The sequence below is a fragment of the Etheostoma cragini genome, chromosome 4 (assembly GCF_013103735.1).
Source record: "Etheostoma cragini isolate CJK2018 chromosome 4, CSU_Ecrag_1.0, whole genome shotgun sequence".
In the NCBI taxonomy this organism is placed as follows: Eukaryota; Metazoa; Chordata; class Actinopteri; order Perciformes; family Percidae; genus Etheostoma; species Etheostoma cragini.
This window is the reverse complement of record NC_048410.1, coordinates 16,484,406-16,507,811: the sequence shown is the minus strand read 5'-3', so window position 1 is coordinate 16,507,811 and position 23,406 is coordinate 16,484,406. Positions and strand designations below refer to the sequence as shown.

Here is a 23,406-nt window from a genome sequence, read left to right as displayed (position 1 = left end):
TACCTAAGGGTACATAAGGATGGTAACACATCCGGAGTTCAAGCTTGTCAGAGACGAAAGAACACAAAATCCGTATAACACTCTCATATCAAACATGGTAGTAGATATTGAAGCTCAGAAGAACTTCACTGACAAGCTACCAAACATTTTAACGGCAATGACACAACATGATTCAAGAATAGTGCATTACACTGCATTTGTGTGCCAAATGACAACAGTGCAAGATTATATGTGAAGTTTCCCGTTATGCTCCCTCATCATACATGCACCTTACGTTGGTTTGACGTCGTTGAAAAGCACACCCATTTCAGGTACTGTGTCCTAGTGAGGAAAACATTCACCAAAGCTCCAGTTGTTGAAAAAATAGTCCAGTTGTCCCTTTGTTTTCCTTCCTGAGAGACAGTCTCTATATCAATGAACCAACTAATGGAAGAGAGCTGTTAAGCGTTGAGAGCTTTGGCTACATCTGTGAAGACCAGACGACTGGGCCTCTGCATGGTCCCCTGGGAGGTTGTGAGAGTCTGCAGAGAAGATAGGCAGCAGGATGGATGGGAGATAAAACTATTAGTGACATTAAATCCAGCCTCGGGTTGTAAGAACTAGTGATGAAAGCTAGTTATCCCAGTGCGACATTCTGTTTTGTTCATTTTAGGACCATCAAAACAGCTAAATTAACCTACAGATTTAGAGTGTGACTGATTACTAAAACCAGAGAAAATGTGTTAAAATCCAAGGCCACATGTAAAAAACCACAGTATGCAAATCATTTAGGTTGTGTAATAAATTCACCAGTATATTAACAATGCCAACCTGCAGTCTAACAATTCGTTGATAATTAATTGTAGTGCTGATTGACACATAGTGTTTTGCAATGCAATGCTCAATAAGGGTTTGACTAAATAATCTTAACCAAAGTCTTCTTTTGACCTATTTTGGTGCTTTCAACGGCATGTTGGCATGTGTGAGATGCAGTTGAAAGGTAAGGAAAAAGCCAGTAAGTGAGTCTTAAGCTTGAGATTGTGAACTTGTGTTAATGTTATGAGAGTTTGATTATTTTAAAAATAAAAAAGGTGATGTTTTGCATACTTTTGTGCATGTGGCCCCTGGAAAATGTGATGTTAAAGTATTAAGTTGAAGGAACACAAAGGAAAGGATGAAAGATAATATAGGTGTAGGTTCCAAGGGAAATGATTTGATTGTGTTGGTGTGTGTCCTCTGTTAGCATACTTTAATACAGATTAGTTTATATGAAATGATGAACATTACACATTACAAACATCTAACCTACTGGTTATTGTTTGAGATACTGAAATAATGAAAGAATGAGGATTGTGGGAAAAAAAGAGGTTCAAAAGAGATGTTCAAAAGACACTCAGGTGATACTTTACCATGTTTTCCTGTTACCATTATGTCATTGTCAAAACTTAAAAGAAATTAAAAAAAAGTGAAGATAAATTAGGACAAAAAAAAAAAGAAATGGACAGTTACAGATTTACATCTATAAATGGAACAAAATAAACTGATGATAAGTAGCAGTTGCCTAAAATAAAGCACAGGTGTACTGTGATATGGCAAAAATAGTGACTATATCAAAAATAACACCATGTGCAACAACAACAAGCCAGAAGAATCGCTGTACCATACTGGAGCATTTTGATAAAGGTTTGGGTTTTGTTATTGATGATGTAGTGGCTTTTGTGGTCATCAAGCCATTTACCACTTGTGGTCTGAATGGGAGCACTAATTAAGACAGCGGAGATACAGTGGTTCCTGTGAGAACCTTACCTTCGCATTGGGACCTGTGATGCTGCCTTCCCGGCCGTGGTCCAGTAGTTCCTGTTCCAGCAGGTCGTCTTGTTCTTCAGCCGGGTCAAAGTTGTACATGGGCATGAGCTGGTGCCTCAGCTTCTCCAACCTGTATGACAAGAGTTTAGAGGTGAAGACCAGTCTACATGAAGAAATTATGCTTCCTTGCAAATGCTGGATTACCTAGTTGGTTAAATTTGGGAAAATATTTGCTGGCCCCTACTAACCTTCCACCTATGGAAGTATGTACACTGTTGTCTCAGTACTCTTATGATGGAATAATACATTAATATAATAAATTGTGTTTGTCTGTGTAGCAATATGTACCATAATGTGGACACAAAATAAACTAAAATAATATAGCTTTTTAAACAAGATTTTGACACAGACTCCCTGACATCGTTGTAGTTTTCAGTTGTATTTCTTTCCTCTACAGGACAGGGTCACAACATAACCTGCTGGACCTGCCTTGACCTTGGTATGTTTTAGTGGTGCAAATTCTTGGTTGAATTACTGAAACTAATTGGAATGTTGTAAACTAAGGTTGGTTTTGGCACAAAACATCTTTGTAAACTTACCGCTTCCGTTTCCGAATATACAGCATCTAGGAAAAAAGACATCATGAATGACAAAAGACGGAAAGACAAAAAAGCAGTGCTATCGATAGAATTAACTTGTCATAACTAGAGTAGACTGAGTGACGTATATGTGTTTCTCAATACAAACGTAAACAAATGTAAACAGGATATTGGGTACAGAATCCAGGAGGTAAAGACATTCCAGTTTATTCAGAGAAAATATAAATTCTATTGATTCAAAAGCTATTTCTGGGATGACATCTAAATGATTCCTTACAATTGCCACAGCCAAGCCAATGACAGTGATGATGCCAAAGGGCACGAGCACCATTCCCATTCCCGAGCCCTCAATCACCGCCTTCGGAAACGTGGTGGCATTGAAGCTGGTCTCGTTTGTTGTTATAGTAACAGTCATTAATGACATTCTGGAGGTGACATTGTCTCTGGCGCTTCTCGTCGAGAGAAAGGAAAGTGGGGTGGTCGTGGCAGTTGTGGAAAGTAAACTTGTAGTTGTCTCAGCTGCAGTCACAGCCATGGTCAGGTGTAACGGCTTGAACTGAAGGATGTAGTTTCAATCTCTGTGTGAATGCTGATGTGTCGCTCAGCTTCTAGTGCGGCTCATGGTCAACACAGGTGTCCTCCCTCTGGTTTGGGGTCTGCTGAGGCATTAATAAGGCTTTGGCCATATGATCTGGAGGATAAAATTAAAACAGAAGGATCAACAGTACATAATTAACAAAGGGATATTGTAGGGATAATCGATCCAGGTAAAGTGATTATTCTTCTGCCAAAATGGTAAAATATAATTTCCAATTTGCTTCTGTGCAGTGATTATTTGTATATTCAAAAAATTCTAACTTTTGAGTTTGAAAATTCTAACTTTTGAATGTTGGCACACATCAGCCTTTCATTTCATTCAAACCACGGCTGGTTGTGCCAGCGGGGCTGCGGTAGATATTTTGGGGCAGGATGTGGGTAGCAAGGCACAGGCGATAAGTGGCATAACAAACTTGAGAAAATAGGGAGGAATACTAACCGCTCAAACTGTACCGTGGCGTGCACTGGGAGGAAATGTGCTGGCCCCCGCAGATGCACCTCCCCACCCACACACATACACTGTACACATCCCATAAGAGAGAGGAGCAATGTCTCCCGAAGGTGTTCATATATTATGAGTTTTAAGAGCTCCATTCCTCTCTCCTTAGTGCATTATGTCTGCTTACGTGCCCTTAATGAGGAACATGTGCAGTTGAAGCAAACAACCAATGAAAACCAAAGACTGCATTCAGTCATTGCTGTTGTCTAATTAACCCCATGCACTGCAACAAGCAAAACTTCGTTGATCAAATCATGTTATGGTGTTCTTACTGTGTTAGTGATAGACAGCAGGTTATTTTTAGTCCTGCTCAAACAGATGAGATTCTAATCCCACCAACGTGATCAGATCCTACAGTACTCCATGTGTCCTCCTCTCAGATTAGAGATGCATACGTAGCCTACCTTAATATACAACAAGCATGACTTCAGAGGTGATCTGCGACAGGCCGGGGTAGCAAGAGAGGGGAAAATTTCATTGGAAGAGGCAGCATTTTCTCCAACGGCTGCCCCTCCTCGTTTGCTTCCCCCTTTAGCAATATAGGTACTGCACAGGCTGTTTACATGGACCAAACAGCCGTGTTTCTGTGAAGATGGACTCCACACACCAGAGTAACCCTATCCCGGCAGCCTCCAATAGATCCCCTTCCCGTTCTCCGGTTGCCTCCTCGCTCGTTTCCTCCCCGTCTTGCCCTTTCTTGTATTTCACACAACAGGGGCTGCTCCAGGGATGCTGCAAACAGAGACCTCCCTCCCCTGCCACCCTGCAATTGGTCTAATGGCTTCAAGATGATAGATGCAGTTGGCTCTCTCCGCTGTCTGTTTGGCTTTGCAGGGATGAGAATGAGGATTGAATAGCTCTGCACACCAGATGCTGTCAGACCCATGAGAATGACTGCATCCGGGTGGCAGCTCTGAGGAAATTAACCCTATGATGTATTTTCTTTAAATCTCAATTATCTGAATTGACTCTTAGAAAAAACAGACTCGTTAAGAAAACAGACAGTAACAAATCACTGCTTTTTTTACTGTAATGTAGAAGATTTGTACAGTTATTCACAAATCACAAATGTTATTGCACACTTATTTCCATTTGTGCAGCTAGAAATGTTGTAGACCAAATATATATTCCTTTTTTTTTCTTTTTCTTTTTTACAATTGTGTGTAATTGTAACACATATTCACAACAGCTGCAGAATATCCACAAGATCTTCAGCTCATTTTGAACGAGTCCCCAGTCATCATGGCCACAAATTCTGAAAGAGTAACAATCAGCAGTAAATATTTTTGTAATTTCACCATTCCCCTGTCATCCCATTTATTTCAATTTAAGGACACATTTTTATGTATACAAATTGAACCCCCAAATGTAAACAAATCTAATCCTTATCCTATATCTGGCTCCAATTACCACATACATACATACATGCTGTACATACATACATACATACATACATAAATTGTAAAAACATTATGGATTTATCTTGTTTTGACCTAGACATAGATGACCTATACTGAATCAATATGACAATATGTTTACAAAACGGAACCGCAATCCAGTACTGTCAAAATGTACACTATGATAATTATCTCCCATTAACCTTTAAGTTATAAATTATATTTTCAACCAAATGAAGGACTTTATAGAGTTATTATGGCCAGTAATAGAAATAACCTTCATAATTAATGGTTCCATCGCCATCTTTATCTGCCTCCTTCATCATCTGCTCTGCCTCAATCTCATTGAGTGGTTCCCCTGCATTCATCAGGACATATCTGGAAATAAATATATTAAAAATAATTAATGAATTAATGATGACAAAATAATCTACAATGAGTTAACAAAAACAGGGCGTGAGTTTTTTTATTTGTTCAACCTACATTTTTATTCGGGATCAAAATAAATCATTATTTTTAACTTAAATAGTTGACATTGTATTGTAATCCAGCATGCAATTAAGAGTTAATAAGAATGCATTTATTCAGTGTTAGGGAAATATTTATGCTTTGCTTTTCCATCATTTTTTCCATTCACTGTTATTCTTACTTGAGCGTGTTCCAGTCGATGTATCCTTTGGCCTCTTTGTCAAATACTTTAAAAGCAGCTCGGAGTTCATCATCCTGGTTCTTGGTTCTTTCTAGGTACAGTGCCATCAGACCCAGGAAGCTGTCACAGTTAAATATCCCTTTACCTGGAGTGTCACAAAAAACAAAATCTGTTTAACAAACCCTCACTGTCTGTGTGCGGCACAGTAACTTTTGTTTGTTTGGTGGATAGACATACAGTATTTATGTAGACACAAATACATACATGCTGTAAATAGAAGAGAAAAACATTCATAGAATTGAGTCAGTATTAATCTGTTCAGCAATCCATCTTTGACATCAAAATGCCAAAATAGAATTAATAGAAAAGGGCAGCATTATATTTGTTCTTTCATCTTTTCAGTTTAGAGAGAGATGGCTAAGAGTATGGGAACTAAGAAAAAAGAAAGGAAATGGCAAAATGTAGTTAAGGTTAATGTACAAGGAACTTAATTTAACAAATCAAAGTTGTTCAAGAAAAAGTCAAGATGTCCTCCTTAAATTTCCTGAAAGCAGAAAATAATGGTGCATTAATGAAGCCCCATGTTCATGTCACATGACTTCTTTGTCATGTTTCTATTGTTTTGTGTAGTTCTTTTGTTCTGTGTGATTAAATGTTATAGTTTTGATAATAAACTTTTATTAGGGAACTAATGTATGTGTGTGTGTGTGTGTGTGTGTGTGTGTGTGTGTGTGTGTGTGTGTGCGCCTTGTAAACTAAAGCGCTTTATACACAATTCACACATAGGGAAACACTGACACCTAGTGATTAATGTGGTACCCTGCAGTAAAACAGAATACTGCAGTATTAGATAATGTTATGTATTTTTATAATGCATTTTGGGAGAGGCTAAATCCTAAATGTATGTAGATATGCAACTAAAATCCAGATTCAATCGACTACAAAGTGCAAATCCTAATATGTCTTGGATTAATTGATCTAAACCCTATTGGGACAAGTAGCAAAAAAACATAATTTTAATAGAAAACTTAAGCTGATGGGAAAGCCAGATTATTATTACAGAGCCTAGTTGAGCACATTATTGACTGACTTGCTTCGGGCTGAACTTTAGACAGATAAAGCATCTTCTTCCATCCTCACCTCCAGGTGGAGCTCAGAGTACATGCAAGGCATTGCTCAAGGCATTACTAAAGGCCTTTTAAGGCGTTACTCGTTTATGGAAATAGAACTACTTTAAAGTAGTAACAGTCAAATACACCACCAATACAACAACCACTGGTCACAAACATAGAGTTAGAGCAGCTTTCTAACTCATAACCAAAATAATTACCATTGAAATATTTATTAATATATAATTACCATTATAATATATTAAAAATATCCAATTCATGGCACGGTTGTTGTAATGGTTTAAATTTTATTTCACATACAGTATATAGTTAATTAAGAGGAAGTTGAAGCGATAGGCTGTCACAGGTGTGTATTATACCTTAACTACCTATATTATTTTAAACTTAGTCAGTGGTCCATAAAAGTTTAAAAAAAATGAAGAAGAATATTCCATAGTTTGGGCTCTACTATCATTGCAGGTTATATTCACCATTTTTGTCCACATCTTTGGCCATCTGGCTGAGCTCTCTCTTTGTAGGATTGATCCCCATTAAACTCATCAGCCTCTCCAGCTCCTGTGTCTTCACATCTCCATTCCCCTCTTCATCGAACATCTCAAAAACTCCTTTGTACTCTGTGATCTGCTCTTGTGTTAACTTGCTGGCCTGTAAGAAAATAAGGGAGTTGATTAGGGAGTTGCAGTATTGAATATCAGTCTACTACCAGATTAATCTAGAGGAGAGGTATCAGCACAGTAAATCTTCTGGAATTACTTTATGTTGAATTTAACAATGTTAATTACATATAATAGAATAAACATTTTTATTTGTGAAGTTAGTTCCTTAATAAGATTCTCACCATTTGTTCTGGTAGTCCAAACACGGCTGAGGACAAACACTGTGGCAACACTTACTGTCGAATTAGTGGATGCATTGGCCAAGTCATACACTTATAATGCTCCTTCCCCAGGGGTTTGAGGCGCATGCTTTGTGGCCTTTTATGGCGCTTAAAGGATGGATTTGCTAATCACCCATGAGGAACATTTGGTATCTCTCAACTAACAAATTGCATACAGCATAGTTAAACTTGAATATAACTTTGGAAGATAAGTGGTTTGGTAAACTTGTAATTAGTTAAAATATAATGCTGTTCTTAAAGTAACCAAGACTGAACAGGAGAGAGATAAGATAACAAAATGTGAAAACTATTAGATGCATTTTCTGACCTCAACATCACATGGTCTACTTATGGGAACTGCAATTAGCTTGCTGTTAGCCATTAGCAGGTGTCTATACAGCCCCCAGTGACTCTCATGAAAGCAGACAACCAAATAAGGAGGCACTTAAGAAGTTATTTCCAACATTGCAGTAGTAACATTAAGAATTTCCCATTTGTTAGTCAAGGCAAGGGGAAGGGCTATGAATGCCACATGCATTTGATACAGTAGCAAATGAAACAACTATTTACATGATCTAATAGTCAGCAGGTTAATCAATAAAAAAAAACTATGTTGTTCTGTCCTATATTCTATTTTTGTACAATCATGTTTAACATTTTCATTGTTGGGTCATAGTTTGAACTACAAAAGGAGTCATGTAATAACAGAAGATGGTTCCCAGATAATAAAGTTTGGATCAATGTAGAAGAATTACTAAATAAATGAATTAATGAAAGTCATGGCCAATTAACAGGTTGAAATGACCAGATTACATTAATTGGGCTCCTTCTGACCTATACACAACTCATTGGAAAAGTTTACTTCATACACCAAAGGGTTTAAAAATGAAACTTAAAGGGATTGGCAGCTTTGTTAGTAATTTGCACACAGGTGCAGTGAGAGCTTGTGAAGGCCTATCTACAAAGCATAATGGTTTATGTGGTATATGTGGAACTAATGTCTTCTTTCTGCTTCTGCATCTTTAGTTGTAACCCAATTAATTGGGATGACCAGTCTCAGGAATCTATCAATTCAAATACACATCATTCAACTGAAAGCAATTTTGTATGGGAGTTCCAACCCTTACATGTATGGATGTTTAATATTCAAAGTAAATGGTGTGTTGTACACATGTACTTGTTGTATTGATTGCTGGTACTCTGCACAGTAGTACTAGAATGAAATGAAAAGCAAATTGAAGTTCGATACAGATAGGCCTACACTCATTCTTACTGTATGAGGGACCATATTTGGCTTATTGAAATTTTTAATAATAGGACTATTTGTCTTCTGTGTGACTATTGCTTTGTGTGGCGGAATTGTCTTGTAATGTTATTTAGCCTGTATGTAAGTTTTTGGGTCTCTTGCTGATCTCAACAAGACTTCCTAGAATTGCACCAAAAAAGGACGAGTTATGTGCTGAATTGTCTATTGTATTCTGAGAAACACACCCGAGAAAACAAAATAATCCGCACTATATACACATTAACATAAGAATACACTATTTCCCAATTACCAATGGCAGGATTATGTTAAATATGTGTTGACAATGCTAAAGAGAGCCCTGCTGATATACCACCACTTACTTTAGGAACCGAATTTGGGCCAGAGTGACTAACTGACTCAGCCTTTCACTGACGATAGAGAAACGAACACCGTGTTCTTTGGCTTTCAGTCCCCTCTTCTGCAATGCACGTATACAAAATAAGAAGTACTAAACATTGTTTGAAGTGATTGATAATCTCCAGCTGTATAAAACATCAATAGATGGTTATATACCCATCGCTGCTGCAGCGTGGGGTTTCCCAGCACTGACTGCAGGGTTACCGCGCCCATCTCGTCGTTCGATGGCCGGACGAGAGTGTTACTACGGAAAGGGCAGATGTTAAGCTTGGCAAAAGGGAGACAGTCTTATTGAATGAGGTATTGTTACTTTAAAGATCATCATCATTATTGTCTGCCCGGGCAGTGTCTACAGTACAAGGCTAGCTAGCTAGTGGGTGTGATCCCCCCTCCCCTCTCCGGTTGACTGAGGTTGTCAAGCTCCCTATAGCCGTAGCCTGCTGCGTTCGGGAAGGGCTGCTCCTCGGAAAACTGACGCTAGCTGGCTGGCTAGTTAGTAGCCTAGCGTTGTGGTGTTCGTTGATGCGTGGATCGGAGGTAAACGCCGTCTTGCTTTCCAGTCAATGCCAACACGCAAAAACAAACGCAAATTGAATCAGGTAAGGTAAAAAAAAGCGACAAGCATGCTGCTTCTACATCTTTCAGAGTAACTATTAGTAGCATTAGCTGATTAATTGTGGCGGAATTGGACTCTCCGGGGGTGGGGTAGCGAAACCTAGCTGTTTAGCCATTTAGCTAGTTAGCTGCAGTTAGCTAACGTGGAGTTGGCTATTTTATCATGAGCAAATACAAGTGGCTATGGGAACGTTACAAGACTGTCTGCAGCGGTGGACCCTGTAAATCAGTATTTGCGGTGGATAAACAAATTACAACATAATGCCTTATGCATTCAGTCCAGTGAGTAAGCTATGTTAAGTGTCAATGTTCAATGAAAGCTCCTGGATGGCGTTGAAGCAACGGAAATGTTGGCCAGTGAGGCTTCATGTCAGTGATGGCCCTGCGGTGGGGCTTCTTGGCCTAAAATACAGTACTTAAAAGTACTGGGTAGTTAATGGGCAAAATACATTCTAGTGAAAAGTTTATCACTTTATGCTTTATAGTTGTTTTGTGCTCGAAATGTTTTTTGTGCTCGAAATGGTTTATTTCAAGATGTTGCTGCAAGTCAATGATGACACACTGGGTTGGGCTGAAACAATAAATGTCCTGTAAACAAATGAACAACAATTGTTTTTGGCAGTGGCAGAAAAGCCAGCATCCCTAAATAACGCGACAAGTGCACACTATACATCAGCTACATGTTATTAACTTGAGTAATTGTAGCCGCATTAACACCTTTTTTGTTGTATTTAATTTTTTTACAAGCCGAAGTAATATGTTAGCATAACGTTAATGCTGCATCCTGAAACAAAACGACCGCGCCAGTGTAACGCCTTTAACTTAGGTTAGTAACTATCGTTAGTTATTTATCATTAGTTAGTTAACGTTTTGTAGCGATGGGTGATAGATGGTTGTCTACTTAATGTAAAATCACCCGCATTTGTTATTGCATTTGTTGCTACTGAAGTCCCACACAGGCCACCGCCGCCCGACCTTGCAGTTTTGTTGCAGGCTCAGGTCCACTTCAGGATTAGAAAACCAAATAAATACATTGGAACGTAGTAATCAAATCAACTGTGTACTGTCAGGTTTAACGAGATTGTTACTACGCAAGTGGATTTCTGAAGGCCAAGGAACCAGCGGGTTTCTAGGTTTACCCACACTGTGTTGGCTTAAAAGCTAACTACATAGCACTCCATGTAATTGCGGAAGAGCAGCTGAGTCTACCCCTAAGTGGCTGTGGTTACGAGTTTTTTTTGCATTAGATGCTATAAGTGTTTTGATTTATATGTTGTAAAATTCAGCTTACGTTATCGACTCTGCTTGTCTACAGGACATTTTTTAAACCACAAGCGAAACTGTTACTAATAAAGTGACAGTACATTATTTCCTTTAATACTAGCTCTGCCTTGCCTGCAGGCCCACACTGGCTAGCCCGCTAGCAGGCTAACTAGCGGACAGCAGTCTGCAAGATGGCGCTTAGCTGCATCTACTCAGATTTCCATCAGTGTAAGTCACATAATCATTACACTGTGCAGCGTAAAGTAAATGTAGAAATTCGATTAGACGTAGTCGGATACTAATAGTCTAATCCTCAGTATTCTGCCACATTATGGTGCTGAATTGCAACTAATTTCCCTCTGAAATATGTGTAAAGCCTGAGTAGCCCAACCCTCTAAACATAAAACCCTATCCCTAACTAAAACAGCTATCTAGCGGACATTCAAATACAATGCAAACTAGACTACAGTTACATGCAAATCATAGTACTGCACACAGTGACAGTCAACTATCAGTACAGCACAAACAGAGTTGGGTAAACCAGTGCATCATTAGAAAATATGCACAATAGGTATGTTGATTCTTTTACTTAGTGCTGTCATATCTTAAATCTATCTGCCATACAGTAGGTTAAAACATTATATTTTACTTTGTGCCAGTTTATGTAATTTGCAAATTAATTTAATACACAAATGGCTTCATTGAAAATGCAACTTCATCCTAGTTTATTAAGAATGGTACTAATTGTACAGTAGCTGGTCACACTGGACAACTAGAAGAGAGGGACTGTATTAGGCTTGTGATTTCACTGGCTCTGTGACAATCCAGGCACTTGCTTTAAGCATGTTGTGTGTAAAAGAGTTAAGATTAAACTCATCCTTTTATGATTGGGAAAACATATTTCTAATGCCTGGGCTGGCTTTGCCAGCTGTTTATGTTAGTGGACATGGATAGGATTAGAGACTCATTGACGGAGGATTTTAGCTTTTAGGATTATGTAGTTGCTCAGTGATATTGCTGGTTATGGCTTTTTCTATGATCCAGCTTTGGACCTGTGGAACATTGCATTATCATCTTTTAACAGTACATCTACACAGACTTGTCTTTCAAGAACAGATGTAAAATATGGCAGACAGATAAAAAAGAAATTAACTGGAAATGTAGGAGACACCTTTTTGAAAGTAGCTGGCATAGACTGCCCTTACGGGACCTGAGAACAGCCAGTGAGCTCCAACTCCAGGTTGTTTGCCGCTGCTCATTGTCTATCATGCAGTCAGCTGACCCTGATCAGGCGCTTTGAAAGGAGAAGTGATGAGGGAGAGGAACTCCTTAACTATAAGCATCCACAGAGCCCTCTCTGGACCTATGTGGAATATTAAAAACTTAGATCTTTCCCACTTATGGATTTACCATTGCAGTTTTAGGCTTTGGTATATAAACAATCAAGAAGGAAAATGAATTGCATCTTGTAAATTTATTGTGAACAAAGTGGGAATTCTTATATCACTAAAGGATGTATAAATTACATTTTATTGATCAGAATTGCGTTTTTAAGCAACAAATGACTAGTTTAATTTAGGTAGCATTATTTTGCTAATAAATCATTATTGAAACATTCAGTATATTTTTATAATATAACTTTGTTTTTAACTTTTTAACTACCCAAATATAAGATATTTTACATGTCTTTATTTAATTTTCTCTAAATATATTAATTATACTGTGTGTTGAGACAGAAAACCAAACATTTATCGAGCACTACTTTGAGCATTAGTAAACTTTTAATCTGAAAATGCGTATCGGCACAACTGATTCAACTTTAATTTTTTCAAAGAAAAAAAATGTATCAACATGTATAAAAGTTGAGTTTTGTTTTTAAATAGGTATCAACAATATTTTCAAAGGTTTTCAAGGTGAAAAGAGCATTCTGCTGTCACTTGATGATACTGCATAAATACAATTCATGACACATGTATTTATAGATTAATTAGTGTAAGAGGATAACCTGTGTTAAAAAGGTCAACCAATCAACAGACCTAAAGGATAACATAGTCGGCTAAAGAAGATTTTCAGTCTTGTCCTGAGACTCCAGTGACATAGGCCTTCTGACTGAAATACACCAGGTAAGGCAACTGGGAAGGAACATTGGTCCAACTGAATGATGCATTGCTTGCAATCCGCAATAAATCTAAATTAGATATTATTTTTCCTTTTGTCTGTTTATCATGTGAGCCAATCTTTATTTTTTTTATTATTATTTTTGACATTGTAATATGGCACTTTGAACTGCTACTCACGTTATGTAGACACAAGTTATATGGTTTGTTCTTTCAAGATACAAGGGGGCAATATGTCTCATAGAAAACCGCTAGCACAGACTTGTTTTTTTTATTATTTTTTTTAAACTACAAGTGATGAGAGTCACTACGTACTTAAAGAACGTGGTTACTGGGTTGCAATTTCCCAATGTCATGTAAAATATTTCCAGAAAGTTGCCTTTTTCAAATCAATTCTTTTTTCATCAGATCAGTTGATGTTGCATTTAGTCAAATTTGAATGTGCATACTAAATTTTTGTTTGTGAGCCAGTTTTCTGGGTGTAGTTTGTGTATGATTTAAGTAATACAAACAAACCTGTACCATTTAAAACACACACTTTAAACACATTAAGAGTATAGTTGCACTATTGTTTTGCCTAATGTACTTCTGTACACATTTGAATAATTGATTAGATGGATCGGAGCCCAAGGTTATCCATTCCCCAAGAATGCTAGAGTTGGTAAGCAATCACTGACTATTTCACAAACTAACATCGCAAACAACTACTGACCTTATTCAAAATAAGATGGTATATTCAGTAAGTTGTTCACCAATGTTTGTGGTCATGTTGCATTGTGCTTCCTTTGCAAAAATTATTTAATTGCTTTAAATAAGTAGACTTGGACTTTGCATGTGTCATCAAACAGATGGATTGCCATGTGTGTCGCAGTGTCCCTGCTTCTGCTAAATTATTTTTTCTCCCGGCGGGGAAAAGTAATCAATATTACTTCACCAATAGACCATATATTATGTACCTAAAATAGAAGTATTTTAAACTAAGTAAGGTGCTGTTACGTGACAAGGCTATAGTGCGATAGAACAATAAAATACGGGCGGCAGTTGCTACACGTGTTTACCCGCCAATAGGTGACTGTAAGCCGGCTACAGGCACCACCAGATATCGGTCCTTTCAAAGGCCAAAGTAGAAAGTAGAGTTTAGCCAAGAAAAAGTGAGCGTCACACAGTGACGACCATAACGACTAGTTAAGTTTAGGAAAAATATTGGGTTTTGAATTAAAACACTGCCAAGAAACGAGCATGCGTTTCCTGGGTGAAAGTATTTGGTTTTCGCTGAAAAGTGAATTGCGCTCCCCGGTTTGAAAGCGCTAATTTATGTTGACACCACGTTGTACATTGTACAATTTTATTTTGAGAATACTTTCCATTGAATATTGAAGTTCATACTGGAAATAAGTGTTTTGTCATGCCTGGCCGAGTGGCTTCATCCATGGTTTTGAAATTAGATTGAATTCTTGCATGCTTTTTTTCCTTTTGGTTTAGGAATAAAAGTACGGTTTCCATGTTTCCAGTAATTGTCGTAAAAAGAATTAGACGTAGGAAAAAAAAAATAGGCCTCTGATTGTTTTTGAAGGAGATGTGCATTTGTGCAAAGCACAAATGCATGCGATCACCACAAAGACCCAGCAGTGCTTGTACTCCATCGTCTTCTTTTTCATCTAATATATTTTATTAGATGAACTTTAAGAGGACTTCGAGGCTCTGTAGTAATGGTTAATGGTTAAAACTTTTAAGTGTCCCAGGGAGTGACGTCAATAGGATAATGACTGATTGTCGGACAACTGGAAAGTCATGCCTTAACAGGATTTGTCTGGCAATCTAAATTGTGGGTCAGGATTATGTTAGCAGTAAGGTTGAACCGTTACCTGTACGTTGCATGTGTTGTAGGTAAACCATTTAGTTGATTGAAAAGTGACAGCAAGCCAGCTGAAAATCCTCCCCTTCCATTACCTTCTACTGTTAAGAGATTTGGTGTAGTCAGGCCCACTTTGCTTATGGTTTTGAAAATATGACCTTGAGTTTAAAATGAGGAAGATTTACTTGACTGATTAAAGTGCTTCTCTTTCTTCTTTTTTAATCAACAAGTGCCCCAGTAGCTGGAGTAAGGTAATTGAAAAAGCAGAATAAAATGAGTGAACTGGACCAGTTACGCCAAGAGGCAGAGCAGCTCAAAAATCAGATCAGAGTGAGTAACAGTTTTTTTTGTTTGTTTTTTAAACACTTTATTTTTCAAACCATCAATTATCATTAAAAAGGCCATTTACATGTTGAGTCCGAGTTAAGCCTATACAACATAAGGCAGATGTGAGAAATCCTGCCCTAAATAATATTTTTCCTTTCAGGATGCCAGGAAAGCATGCGCAGATGCCACGCTATCACAGGTAAGTGTGTGTGTGTGTTTTATATACATTGTTTTATCTTACACAAAATTATACTTTATAGTACATTATATTGCTGCACACTACTATATATCGTATTATTCTATACATTATTCTATACTATTATTGTTACCTTATACTCTGTTAATGCTACATTTACCCTTGCAATATATTCTCATAAGACTCTGCTGCCATTAATCACACTACTGTCATTTAATCAGCACCACTCACTTTATTGTGCCATCTGCTCTGTAGAGTTTAGTTTCTATTTTTTACACCATTTTAGTTCATGTACCTCCTAATTATTTATTTTACTTTCTATACTTCTCCGTTTCTATCTATGTTGTTTCTGTTGTACTGCTGCAACAACCCAACTCCCCTGCTGGGATCAATAAAAGGTGTATCTTATCTTAATGTTTTGCAGATCACAGCTAATATTGACCCCGTTGGCCGAATCCAGATGCGTACAAGACGAACGCTGCGGGGTCATTTGGCTAAAATCTATGCCATGCATTGGGGAACAGATTCCAGGTAACCCAACTGCCAGCGTTTATGACTTATAATGTAAAGGGAGATTTGGTTCATGTTACGTTCTGTTCATGCAATGTGTAAAAGTAAGATGATTCCTAAATGTAAGCTGTTACATTGATGTAGTGAATATTTTATTCATACATTAGGTTTTTCAGCAGTATGGCAGGCATCTTCTTTTCCTGCAGTCCTTTTTCCCCAGTTTTTGGCTTATGATTCTAGATAAAAATTAGATTTTGTGTTACGACTCTAATTGATGTTGTGTTGGTGTTCTCATTATTGTAGGCTCTTGGTCAGTGCCTCTCAAGATGGCAAACTCATTATTTGGGACAGCTATACCACAAATAAGGTAAGTCATGTGTTTTGTGACAGGGATTAATGAAGTAATAATTGAATCAGGCCAATCTGTTTCATCTAATTGTAATGCAAAATAATAACAGCAGCAGTTCAGACTTGCAGAAAAAGGCATGTCAAATGTTGCCATCTGCATAAAAATTAATAGCTGCTACATATTTCAAACCTGAGGCAGGAAAAGCAATCTTTTTTTAATATTGTTCCTGCTGCACTATATTTTGCGGCATGCACCTATACTGACTCATAAGGCTATACTAGAAGTACAAGAAGGAAACTAACTAAGTTGAACCATGCTGCATTCATTTGGAATAAATTAAAAAGAGTTGCTGAGGCATTTGTGGCCTTTACCTTGAGGCTAGTGTGTCTGGTGTGCAGTGAGTGGGACAGGCTGAAGTTGTGTGCAGAATAATGTTCTCATACATTGAAGAAGACATTGAGTTTGATACAGTAAGCAATAAATCCAACCGGGAATTAAAATCTCTAGACCTACTGAGAAGATTACAGGCCAGATTGAGGTCAGAATTGTTAATGGCAAATAGGGATGCAAAGATTATAGATTTTGTTGGTAGGATTATAGTCTAAAGAATAATCACGGTTTCACGATTTATTATGCATTGATTAATTGTACTACTAATGTATAAAATCACCTAAACACTCTAGATTTGTTATGTGTTAAGTATTGCTGCCTTTTGAAACGGTAATAACACAGTAACAGTTTTCAATGTTCAAATTCATCTGAAATGATTAGAGACTAGACATGAATCGCTCACACAACAAACAAAGGCCAGTGCTGTCCTCGGGCCCTCAAAAAATCTAGGAACGGCCCTGCTAGTTGGGTTTCTGTATGTTGTTGGAGCTGCTAGACAAGATGCACCTTTCACAGGGAGAGGCGCAGCATGTTGCCAAGGACAAAATGCGATCGAAAGCTCTTTTTGAGGCTTTATGTCCCACAGCGGATGAAGAAGAGAAAGTAACGTCAATGACATATTTAAGCTGTTACAGAGTTTTGACTCAGATGAACGTATCACGTTGTCTGTGCACTCACTGTAAATGCAAACGTGGCCTTGTACAGACTTTTTTGATGGCGCTAACTGTAACGTTACCATTGACTTTAAACAGGCCAGACGGCCTCTAGCTCACCCTGTAAGAGCGCTCGCCCTGTGTTGGCTGAGTCCTGCAGCAGCCCGGGTTTGAAGCCAACCTGCGGCCCTTTGCTGTGTGTCATCCCCCATAATAAAGGAGGAAAAAATACATTAAACAGGCCAACATTGGCTAACTGGTACCGTTAACAAGCTAACAATTAATTAAGTTTAAAACGATTAAGTCTCTAGGAAATTTACCAAAATCAAGTTAAAATCAACAAATAATCGTGACAATAATCGTGATTATCATTTTGGCCATAATCGTGCAGGCAAAGCACAGGGTGTCAAAAGTAATCTTAAAAAGGTTGCCCTCCTTTTTTTTTTTTTTAAGATTGGTAAAACTAGCTACTGTACAAAAACTGACTTTACTGTACCATGACGTTTTTAAGGAAAGTAACACATTTGTGTGTGTGTCACTTTTATTGTAGGTTCATGCCATCCCACTTCGATCTTCCTGGGTCATGACTTGTGCATATGCACCTTCAGGAAATTACGTGGCCTGTGGTGGCTTAGACAACATCTGTTCCATCTACAACCTCAAAACGCGTGAGGGGAATGTACGTGTGAGCCGTGAGCTCGCTGGACATACAGGTATATGATCTACGCAGTTGGATACTTTTCTACTGCTAGTTATATGTCTGACACGAAATTCCATATTAATAACTCCCATTGATTCTTTTTTTCTTTTGAATATCAGGATACCTGTCCTGTTGTCGCTTTCTTGATGACAACCAGATTGTTACAAGCTCTGGAGATACCACTTGGTAGGTAAACAGATGGCCCATGTCAACATTGAGTTATTATATTGTGTTAAGTCAAACTTATGTGGTAAACCAAAGATGTTGGAGAAATGGCAAACTGGTATCCTAATCTTGTATTTCACTTCATAGTGCACTTTGGGACATTGAGACTGGCCAGCAGACAACCACATTTGCTGGACACACAGGTGATGTGATGAGCCTGTCATTGGCCCCTGACTCCCGGTTATTCGTCTCAGGTGCTTGTGATGCCTCTGCTAAACTCTGGGATGTTCGAGAGGGCATGTGCAGACAGACATTTACGGGCCATGAGTCTGACATCAATGCCATCTGCGTAAGTTATTAGCTTTTTAGTTGAAATGGCACGTTGGGACATGTTAGTGTTTTAAACAACTATTTTATATAGATGTACTTCTTGTTTTTGTGTCTGTTGTGCGTTAACGATTTCTCTTTTGTAATTTTCAGTTCTTCCCTAATGGCAATGCCTTTGCCACAGGCTCCGATGATGCCACCTGCAGGCTGTTTGATCTGCGTGCTGATCAGGAATTAATGATCTACTCTCATGATAATATCATCTGCGGCATCACCTCTGTTGCATTCTCAAAGAGTGGCCGTCTTCTTCTGGCCGGATATGATGACTTCAACTGTAACGTGTGGGACACACTAAAAGCCGACCGTGCTGGTAAGTAGTTGAAGCAGGATCTCCAATAGCAGTCCAATTTTTGCAACAGGAAGGAACGTGTTACAAAAGTGCTCTTGGGTCGATAACTGGACAAAGTGATAAAATGTACTTGCTTGCTGTCTTGATTTTTAGTCTTTTAGACTAAATAAAAATTGTTTATCTTGTCTAGGTGTGTTGGCTGGACATGACAACCGTGTTAGCTGCCTGGGAGTTACTGATGATGGCATGGCAGTTGCAACGGGATCTTGGGACAGTTTTCTGAAGATCTGGAATTGAAGCCTGAAGGTTGTTTTTTAAGTTATTATTATTTGTATTATTATTACTACTGTTTCACATTTTCTTACATTTGTACCTAAGGCTATTTTATTTCTAGTAAAGTAATAGTTCTTAAGTCTATTGCTTGGCTGGAGTGGATGGTAATGGGATCTTGCTCTACTTTTATCCCTTACAGGTTTAAGAGGGTTGTGGATTCAATAAAATATATTTATTCTTAGTGTATTGCTGGGCCGTATATTTGAGACATGTGTAACATTGAATGGATCCTGGAATTCTCTTTTCGACTTGGTTTCGACAAACATTCTTGCTACTACATTTTTTAGCAACTTTGAATGTTGTTTACAAACCGTAAGGGACAATTCCTGCATATACTGTATGTAGGTTTAATTTAATTTTGTTTTTCATTAGACTGAATTCTTTCACCAAAAAATAGATGTCTTCATTTTGGTAGGCTCCTCAAAAGGCCAACAAAAAACAAATTGCTTTGTAGCTGCAGGTTGCAGATGCACCTATAATGAACTAAAGCACAAAGCACCTGCATTCTGATGCCGGTCTGTTATTAAGTCTTAAATTAGATTTGACAGAAGGTTAAATTGACTAACTGTAGATCAAGTTAGATAAGGTTCATTTCTAAATTGCATTTCTTTGTTTCCCAGATGTTCTTTTTACTCCAAAGTTGACTGGAAGACCATTACAACTTCAGAATGTTCACAGCATCTTCAACACTGTTTTAAACTGACTTGGACACCACAAAAATGAAGGGAAGCCAATTCCTTTCCTACACAAAGAAGAGCACAATTGTTTATCACCTAGTTAAGAAAGGATCTCCTGTGGTATCGAATCAGAAACTTGTGCATTCCTTCTTGGACCATTTTATGTTACCTTGAAAGAGAAAACAACACTATCATCCCATGCAAATGTGTGCGTCTTGAAAGCAAATGTTGGAGTGTAATTGTACAAATTATTTAACTTTTTTCCTTTTCTTTTTTTTAAAGAATTCTATTCTGTTTTTTTTTCTTGTTTTTTTTCTTGATGGCTTATCTTTTGTCATTTTTCTTTTGTGGTTTTAGAGATGTTTGAATTACAGCTTGTCTTTCTAATCCAGTTAAATCAGATGAGAAAAAACATGCAGCGAGAAATGCTAGTAAAAGCTTGGATCATATTACACGAGCAGCTTTCAAAATGTCCATTATGCATTTATATACTAGCTGTTATTGTTTTATCACAGCCTTTTGCACATGAAGAAGCTTGGCCTCTCAACTAATACTATGTTAACTAACCAAGCACATGCTATAAGTTATTAATGCTCATTCCAGTACAAAAGGAGTTATTACGAGTAACTTATCTAGTTAACCCCCTCAATTCTTGTACATGCCTTTGACTTTGGGTGGGAAAGGGTGGGATTCCGAGGTAGGTGCTGAGATAATTGGGGCATGGCTGAATTTTATTATATGGATGGGGGTTTGTGTTTTAGTATTCACTTTGAGTGAAACCCGTCACCTGACTAAATAGACACTTCCTTTGCTTGGGACTGCAGTTGCAACTCTGAATGAAATGTACAAATCAATGTCTGAAAATAATGGTCTGATGTTTTGAGTTAAGACATTTAATTTTGTCTGCCATGAGTTAATTTAGATGTGCATGCTGTAGACTTGCTTTCAATGGTGCAAAAATCCTAATTTTCTTTGTTTCTGAAAAGGAGAGTAATCTATTGATTGAACCTAGAAGCCAAATTTGCGTTGGCTCAAATTCTGCATAAACGTGTACTAATACTGGTAATGCTATGCACCAGAGTGAGCAAGAATGGAGAGACTTAATATTGATTGCATACTCAGTGTAAATGATGCTTACCAGTTCCATTGATGCCAATTTTTGTAATAATTATAACAATCATTGTGAGAATTCACAGTCCTCGTTTCTCCTTCAAATCTTCACACTCGATGGAACAAAAACACCCTCACATACTGTCCATACTAAAACTTTTTTATTTTTTTTCTGTTTTATTTTTTTTCTTGGTCTTAAATTGAAAATCGGAGCATCTGAATGACAACATTTCACTGTATACAGGAGCACTTTTGTTAAAGTTGTGACATATTTTCACTTTTCTTTTATCTGCAATGATGTACAATAAATGTGATGTATTTCTTGTGTGGCCACAAGTGAAAATGCAATTCAACTGAGATGGATTCCTTTTTCTCTTTCCATTAATATTATAGAGCTCTGCACCCTTATGTACCTTTACACTTTTTGTATTTCATTTGTCTGTTGGTGTTACACGGTGAGCTGGATGCAAGATAGATACTGTACTAAATTGTACTGTTATTGATTGGAAAAAAATGTAATAAAACGCTGTTTGAGATCTCTCTTTGTTGAGTTAAATCTAAAGGCAGCATTGGATGTTGTATACATGACATGTCATTCAGATTTAACCTTCATCTGCTTTCTGACAGGTAACTTGTCGTACGAGAGTTTTTTTCACTATTGTTCAGGGAGGGAAAGAAGTAAAGCAAGAGAACAAACGTAAGACCAAATTCCAAAGCAAAAACAACCAGTTGATTGTAGTCATGCAATTAAGTTTTACTTATTTTAGATTCTGACCTGTCAGTTGGTTTCCTTAGTTTTTAAAATAAAAAAATCCAGACAATTGATTTTGACCTGGTCTATCCGGAACAAAATCTAGCAAACATCACACTGGAACACAGTAGCTACAATTTTGTGACCATAATAAATTTGAGTGTTGCCCTCTGCTTTTGCCTTGTATTGCTTTAGTATTTTTACCGCTATATAGGCCTACTGTACTTTTACAAGGTGTCTCATTGTCGACAAACCAGCACTACAAAATAATGTAGTTTTGGATAACATAAATCTGTTTCTTAAAACTTAATCATGTAGGTTAACTATTTCATTGACTGTATTATACTGTCTACATACAGGATATTATTTTGTATGTAAAAGGAAAAAAAAAGGCATTCAAGTAAATGAAACTTGTTGGATGGCTTGGAAGTAATTATGCCAAATGATTTCCTCATCCTCTTTATAAACTTGTTAATTATCATATAACGTCTACTTGGCACAGACTTGCAATTCAATATCTTTGACGACACAAATTTGCAAGTCTCCTTTACATATCCCATCTGCAGTTCGGCAACAACAAACCGTTGACACTGAATAATATATTTTATTTAACAGCGCCTTTCTAAGCACTCAAGGTCGCTTTACAGATAATAAAAGACAGATACAGGGAACAAACAAGTGTAGTTATAACTATTTCAACGTCAAAAATGTTTAACATGAAGCTGATGTAAATACTGTTATACATCACATTGTTCTTGTTTAAGATCATAACGTTAACCCATGGCGCAGATTCAACAATGCAATGAATGTTTACATGTATGTGCACCTGAAAACACGCATCGTGATAGTCTGTGATCGTGATGCAGGCAGCGTATCAATGTTGAAAACAAGACGATAAAACCAAAATGACGTTTCAATTTAAGGTAAATCCTTGTGGTTAAAAATATTAATTGAGACATTTTGCGACAATGTGGAATGTAGGCTCAACTTTATAGATCTTTCATTTAAACTTTGTACGACTTATAGTAACGTCAACTGTCCCCATCTCTGCCATAGACATATGGATACAGTCTAATCTCTGTCAACCAACACAACCTAGCTAACTAGTACCTAACGAAGCTGCTACTGTGTCTTCACTTCGCAACTTCTAGGAAAGGCCCTTCAATAGTACTCACACACTACTATACACACTACAAACGGGTCTTTTACATAATGTCTCAGCTAGTGGTTAGCCGAATTAGCAGTTAGCTAAACTATCGTTAGCTTTCCGGTGGAAGCAGACTGCTACTGTCGAACAAACTTTCTTTAACTGTCTATGGGAACAGATCCTGCAGTGTCAAACATTTGTACATCAGGATTATCATCTGCGCGATCGATTGCAGATTTGAGTCGCGCATGCTCAGATTTAAACGGTTTACGGCATAACATGTCATACCCCATAGACATATACCCGATGAGAGTTGAGTGTCCTTTCCCGTAAATCGAGTGCAGATTTGAGTTGTGCATGCTCAGATTTAAATGGT

At 37.6% G+C, this 23,406-nt stretch overlaps 3 protein-coding genes across 10 annotated transcripts; 1 reads left to right on the top strand and 2 right to left on the bottom strand.

Annotated features, from left to right (window-relative positions):
• Window positions 1-288: 288 nt before the first annotated feature.
• si:ch211-161c3.5 (uncharacterized protein C3orf18) lies at window positions 289-4,307 on the bottom strand. Of its 3 annotated transcripts, XM_034868865.1 has the most exons (6): window positions 3,885-4,307; window positions 2,662-3,075; window positions 2,385-2,410; window positions 1,786-1,915; window positions 1,389-1,423; window positions 289-521 (listed from the first exon to the last, which is right to left on the bottom strand). In XM_034868865.1, the coding sequence occupies exons 2-5, from the start codon at window positions 2,917-2,919 to the stop codon at window positions 1,418-1,420; spliced, it is 420 nt and encodes a 139-aa protein (XP_034724756.1). In that variant the 5' UTR covers window positions 2,920-3,075; window positions 3,885-4,307; the 3' UTR covers window positions 289-521; window positions 1,389-1,417. The 3 variants fall into 3 exon arrangements, with proteins under 3 accessions (XP_034724756.1, XP_034724754.1, XP_034724755.1); XM_034868864.1 differs by lacking the exon at window positions 1,389-1,423 and having other exon boundaries at window positions 441-521; window positions 3,885-4,306; XM_034868863.1 differs by lacking the exons at window positions 1,389-1,423; window positions 3,885-4,307 and having other exon boundaries at window positions 2,662-2,919.
• A 320-nt stretch (window positions 4,308-4,627) lies between these two features.
• LOC117943004 (calglandulin-like) lies at window positions 4,628-9,435 on the bottom strand. Of its 2 annotated transcripts, none has more exons than XM_034868861.1 (5): window positions 9,353-9,435; window positions 7,127-7,301; window positions 5,527-5,671; window positions 5,155-5,255; window positions 4,628-4,735 (listed from the first exon to the last, which is right to left on the bottom strand). In XM_034868861.1, exons 1-5 carry the CDS (start codon window positions 9,407-9,409, stop codon window positions 4,692-4,694), a joined length of 522 nt encoding a protein of 173 aa, XP_034724752.1. In that variant the 5' UTR covers window positions 9,410-9,435; the 3' UTR covers window positions 4,628-4,691. The 2 variants fall into 2 exon arrangements, with proteins under 2 accessions (XP_034724752.1, XP_034724753.1); XM_034868862.1 differs by lacking the exon at window positions 9,353-9,435 and adding an exon at window positions 7,495-8,062.
• Window positions 9,371-21,680, top strand: gnb1b (guanine nucleotide binding protein (G protein), beta polypeptide 1b). 5 transcript variants are annotated; one of them, XM_034868841.1, is made up of 11 exons: window positions 9,371-9,496; window positions 15,277-15,376; window positions 15,534-15,572; window positions 15,994-16,100; window positions 16,383-16,446; window positions 18,022-18,184; window positions 18,291-18,357; window positions 18,484-18,685; window positions 18,817-19,033; window positions 19,203-19,318; window positions 19,966-21,672. In XM_034868841.1, exons 2-10 carry the CDS (start codon window positions 15,320-15,322, stop codon window positions 19,307-19,309), a joined length of 1,023 nt encoding a protein of 340 aa, XP_034724732.1. In that variant the 5' UTR covers window positions 9,371-9,496; window positions 15,277-15,319; the 3' UTR covers window positions 19,310-19,318; window positions 19,966-21,672. The 5 variants fall into 5 exon arrangements, with proteins under 5 accessions (XP_034724732.1, XP_034724731.1, XP_034724734.1 ...); XM_034868840.1 differs by lacking the exon at window positions 9,371-9,496 and adding an exon at window positions 9,544-9,795; XM_034868843.1 differs by lacking the exon at window positions 9,371-9,496 and adding an exon at window positions 11,282-11,302 and having other exon boundaries at window positions 19,966-21,680.
• Window positions 21,681-23,406: the final 1,726 nt, after the last annotated feature.